General features: G+C 41.6%; 1 protein-coding gene across 4 annotated transcripts in view; it reads left to right on the top strand.

Moving 5' to 3' along the window:
• PPP1R36 (protein phosphatase 1 regulatory subunit 36) overlaps positions 1 to 3,602 on the top strand; it is a 37,131-nt gene extending 33,529 nt beyond the window's left edge. The window contains exons 5-8 of one of the 4 annotated variants that reach the window (XM_019641265.1): positions 815 to 857; positions 1,176 to 1,354; positions 1,444 to 1,629; positions 2,149 to 3,602. In XM_019641265.1, the coding sequence (XP_019496810.1) occupies positions 815 to 857; positions 1,176 to 1,354; positions 1,444 to 1,629; positions 2,149 to 2,335 (595 nt within the window). In that variant the 3' untranslated portion in view covers positions 2,336 to 3,602. The remainder of the gene's footprint in view (positions 1 to 814; positions 858 to 1,175; positions 1,355 to 1,443; positions 1,630 to 2,148) is intronic. The other 3 variants (XM_019641264.1, XM_019641263.1, XM_019641266.1) reach the window with 3 other exon arrangements.
• The last annotated feature ends 1,927 nt before the right edge of the window (positions 3,603 to 5,529 follow it).

Genomic DNA, 5,529 nt, shown 5'->3' with positions numbered 1-5,529 from the left:
TGCCTCACCCGGGAAGAGCGCAATGATGGTGCCAACTTGGGCCAGTGAAGCAACATCCTCCACAACTAGATTGAAGAACAAAACGACAGCAACTAGTCTGTTCCCCTTCCCCCAATTCCCCAGCACTGTTCCCATCCCCCCAATTCCCCAATTAAAAAAAAAAGAAAGAATGGCCTGTTTTGGGGAGGGGAGGACAAGTTCACTAAGTGTGCCCATGCCAGTACAGCATGCTTACACTGAATTTGTGTTACAAGGATTCCTGAGCAAATGTCTGCCTTTAGGAGTCAAGGCTCAGTCTACATACCTCATGCAGAAGGGAGACTGTCCCCGTCAATTGATTGCATGGCATAGACCTTTGTCCATTTTGTTTCCATTTTGCACCCATTAGCCATAACCATTGTTTCAGATGTTTTTCTTTTTCATTTTAGACTTACCCTCTAGTCTTTTATTTTCATACCTACTAGCACCTCATGTTGTCCCTTCACCGTGTTTCCACTCTCCCCACCTCCCCAACACTCACATCACCAGAAGCATTTGGAAGACTGCATTTCTTGGCAGGCTTGTTTGTCCTGAGTTTTAATTTATTAACTTTTGACCAAATGCTCTAGGGATTTTGATCTGAGTAACCTAAGAAGTTAGAGAAAAAGATACTGGGACTCATTATCAATGCCTTTTGATAGCATTTATGTGGCTAAGTAGTCTTGGGGTCACAGGTAATGATCCTGCAAAGGGGCTTTTTAAAGGTAAGGCCTTGCCTGGATCACCGAAATTGAACTTCCGTCACAGCCTATAATTGTGATTTGTTATATTGCAGGGAGAAAATATCAAATACACAAAAAGACTGGAAATTCTTTGAGGTGAGTCATTATGTTTCAGGGCTTTTTTTCTTTGATATGAAACATGAAGTATAGCAATAACTAAGAACCCTTTGTCAGGCACTTATTTTTAGTGAATGTCCTTTCTAAAAAGGATGCTAAGTATATCTCATACCTTAAATTTTTGGTCTGCTTTTCTTCCTACAAAGGTGAGGACATATATAATTTTCCATAGCTTTTCAGGAATGTTGAGAAATTGGGTCATCTGGGTTTATGTCTACTTAGCAGTGTTATCTAGATAAGTGGGAGTTTTTTATATCATAGCTGTGGGCTGCGACTCTTGTTTGTTTTCTATTGTAGTCCTTTTATACTTTCTGTGCATATGTAGCTTGGATTGTCTTCCGACGTCAATACTTCACAGAGATTGAGGAAGAAATAGGGAGGCTCTTTCGTACCAATATGTTTAATATTCCTCGAAGGAAGCGTGAGGATGAAGAATCGGGTGGGGAAAAAAACCGCATGACTTTGGTACAATTCAGGTATGACCTTTTGACTTTCCTAAGCTCAAGGACATTATCTAGAAAATAGGATGATGTGACCTAAATATCTCCTCCTCCCTCCGCCACAGGAGAATGATGGCAAAACGCCCAGCGATTAAAAAAGCCATTAACATGCGCTCTCCAGCAATGTCTACTCTGCTGCCATCTCTCAGAGAAAAAGCACAGAGTATCTTTGAGAAAAAGTATCATCAAGTAGACATCCCAGCAAAGATGCATGAGGACATGGGAAGTCAGGATGCTGTGCCTATGCCAACGTAAGTCGCCCAAGGAGAGAGAAAAGAGCGCCTGAATGTGGCTTCCTGGGTTGGGCCTGGGAGGGACAGGGGCTCCGACCCTGAGCTTCTGCCAGAAAGCTAAACAACGGTTCCTAGCCACCCCTGCCCTTCTCTCTCTTTCCTTTGCAGAGCAGCTCCTGGTATACCCATCTGGACTAGAAAAAATTGCTAAAAAGTTATGCTAGAATTCAAATAGTTCTAATTTGGGCGAGTGAGTAGCAGACTTTATAAGGCTGTTTTTCCATTAGAATCATCATCTTTGGGAAATGTGGGAAGGGTCAGTATAAAATCTGGCTGTAGGCTGAGTTTTTTACCCATTTTAAGACCGCAGTGGTGGTTCAGGGAAACAGGAATGCTTAAAAAAAAAAATGCAGGGTGGTGTGTGTGTGAGTCTTTTAGTATACAGACGCACACAAAGATAACAACAGCCCCAACCACAACCATACGCCTTAGTCTTTGGCCTCACTGCTTCAGCTATACCAATAATTCTTTTCACAGAGTTGGCATCTTGGGGGAGCCTCGATATCTGTTCAACCCTCATACCCTTCTCCCCATTGAACCAGAAGAAAACATGAAATTGTCTGTGAGAAAGATTTCCCTGATAGAAAGAAATAACATGAGGATTCAAAGTACACTGGACTTAGTCATGAAAACACTGTCTATCCCCTCAAACAGCATTCGCTAAACAATCTGGTACATTCCGTTTCTGTAATTAAGTCCTTGTATTTGAAGTAAACTACTTTGACTTAATCACTTTATATAGAACTAGTATTTGTTATCTTTTAAATTGTTCAAATTACTTTGTTAAAAGTTCAACAATAGACTATTAAAGAATTCTAGAAAGCTCGCAAAAAGATCATTTTCCTATATTTAATAGTTTGCTTTGTCATTTATTTCCTTGGCTTCTGTGTAACTATTTATAGAATAACATATAGGACATTTAACCAATATTCTAGTGGACTAGTGAAGAAACGTTCTGTTTATTCAATTCTGAGTTCCTTTTTACTTTAAAGGGTATCTTTGGTATGTTTGAAAACAATATTTCATAAAAAGGCAAATTAAACTGTTTTAACATTAAATCGCTTTCTATAGCTATATTATTATTGGCATTAAGATATAAAGCATATCTGATTCATTTAAAAGCCTCTTAGCATATATGTTTTTTTCATTCTTTGATTTATTCATTTAACAACAAATGCATATTAAGCCCCTGCTCCATCCAAAGCCTTGTGCTGGGTTATGTAGGGGAAAATGATTATCAAGACAAAGACCCTACCCTCCAGGTGTGGGTAGTAGAGAAGATAGGTAACATACATACCTGCCCACAATACATTATTGAATATGGTAGAGGCCATAAAAGAGGTAAACACCGAGTGACCTGAGAGGACAGAGCCTCAAAGCAGTCTCTTCCCTTGGGGACCAGGAGTGTTCTGATTTGAATTTGCAATTGCAAGGACTGGGTGGCACTAAGGGGGACTTCCAGTCAGAGGTGAAAAAGTGTGCCCTGTGACAGAGGAATGGCAAGAGTGTGGTGTATGTGAAGGGGAAGGTGGGGTAGAAAACAGGCTGGAAGGTTCAGCCGAATGTCCAGCTAGGGAGTGAGTTGGATGTTATTTGGTGGGCAGTGAAGATTAGGAATCACCAATGCAACCAGTTCACTAGGTGGAATACAGAGCTGCCGATTATATAACATTATCATTTTAAAAGCCCTGTAGGAATTTAGCCAATTAAAACAACTAGACTGAATGTACCTCTCTGTGGCCACAGGGTATCCTCAACTTCAAAATCCTTCTTTTAGCGTTTAGCTAAAAATCATTCATTTCCCAGGAAAAACTAGATGCCTTTCCCAGATATAATGTCAAGAGCAAAGGAACACCAGCTCCAGCCTGTTGGTAATGTGGGGAGCTTCTGCTAAATTTGCACTGTCTTCACTCTCTGATCCTTTTTTATCTAGATCAGTTCCTGTTACTCCTGTTAAAACTGCAAAGTTTTTATCAAAATCCTGAACTGTGAGCTAACCCTTACTGGATTTTTTATTCATGTAGAGAATTTGGTTATAATACACTCTGTCATAACAAATTTTTATCTAGAACATGCTGATGTGGTTTCATTTTTGCTTTTTTGTTTTTGTTGTTTTTGGTATTTGAAATATATATATATAGCCCGAGAATTGTGAAACTTTATAACTATCTTTACTAGGGTACTGGGCTTTCTCTGCCTCCTTTCTGAATTGCAAGGCTGTGGTCTACTTCATTTAGTAATTCCTTCATTTGTTTATTTATTTATTTTTTTCATTCTACAACTACTATTTCCCCACTCTGTACTCTGCACCATGTTTGGTGCTGGGAATTTGGTGTGGAAAAAATATAGCCAGCTCTGACTTGGAACTGACAAGTCTTGGGGGAAGACAGACAGGAAACAAATATTCAGATAATGAACTATTGTAGTGGTGATGAGTGCAGCAAAAAAGAGGAGAAGGCTATGAGAGTGTATAACCAGAGACTTGCTGGTGTGTAGGCGATTCTCAGGGGAAGAGAAAGTCATCCCTGAGGAAGTGACATTTAAATATGAGACTTGAAAACACATGAGGAGGGGAATATTCCTGACTGTACTTGCTATCTATTACTGTGTAATAAATTCTCCCAAGATACAGTGGCTTAAAACAAAAACATTTATTATCTCATAGTTTCTGTGGGTCAGGCAGCTGGATGAAGCTTAGCTGAATCCTGTGACTTATCCATCATCTCTCAAAACGTTTCACACAAAGTGTCAACTAGGGCTGAAGTGGTCCAAAGGCTCAATTGGGTTTGATCTGCTTCCAACATGACTCAGGTGGTTGTTGACAGGATTAAGTTCCTTAGAGGCTGTTTTACTGAACCCTCAGCTCCTCATAACCTATTGACCCAAGGCCTCCCTCAGTTCCTTGCCATATGAGCCTCTCCGTAAGTAGCTTACATGTCAGTTGGCTTCATCCGAGTGAAGAAAAAGAGAGACAGCAAGAGCAAGTAAGACAGAAGTTATAATCATTTACAGTCTAATATTAGAACTGATATTCCCTCACTTTTGCTCTATTCCATTCATTAGAAACAAGTCACAGGTCCAGTTTACCTCAGGGGTAGGGGACCACACAAGGCTGTGAATACCAGGAAGTGAGGATCATTGGAAGCCATCTTAAAAGTCAGCCTGCCCCACTGGCAGATGAATCATGAAAGTCTTAAGGCTGGAAGCCAAGCTCCTTCAGGTTGCTTAGATCAAGCCTTTGTGGGTATAGAGAGGAAGGGTAGAAGGATGAGATGGGGCTAGAAAATAGGCAAGAGCCCCATCATGGAAGATTCTATAAGTGTAGTAAGGATACATTTAAGATCAATGTGGCTTGTTGTAATGTGATGGTGCAGACTGTGATTTGCACACAGCCACCAGCCAAGGAGGTGGATGGGGGTGAAATCCAAATACAGAATACAGTAATACCTTGCTTTGCAAGCATAATTCGTTCTGGAAACAAACTACTCGTATTGCAAGACATCGTTCGTTTACTGTGTTAAAATGTATTAGAGGGCCAGCCAAGTGGCGCGTTGGTTAAGAGCTGGCTTGGGATGCCAGAGGGCCCCAGTTCGGATCCCACATGAGGGCCAGTGACACTGCCCTCCACAGCTAAGGTGTTGAACAACAGCTTGACCTAGAGCTGGGCTGCCATGAGTCACCGGTGACGGCGTAGGCTGCAGCCCCTGCTGCAGTAGGTTGCCATGGGCTACCATGTGTAGCCAGCACCCAGCATGAGCAGCTACGCCGTGAGCAGCCGTCCAGAAGCTGGCGACTGGTCTGCCTCGCCCGGGAAGAGCGCAATGATGGTGCCAACTTGGGCCAGTGAAGCAACGTCCT

Source organism: Hipposideros armiger, unplaced genomic scaffold, assembly GCF_001890085.2.
Source record: "Hipposideros armiger isolate ML-2016 unplaced genomic scaffold, ASM189008v1 scaffold_59, whole genome shotgun sequence".
In the NCBI taxonomy this organism is placed as follows: Eukaryota; Metazoa; Chordata; class Mammalia; order Chiroptera; family Hipposideridae; genus Hipposideros; species Hipposideros armiger.
The sequence above is the reverse complement of the archived record's forward strand: the minus strand, read 5'-3'. Positions and strand labels throughout refer to the sequence as shown.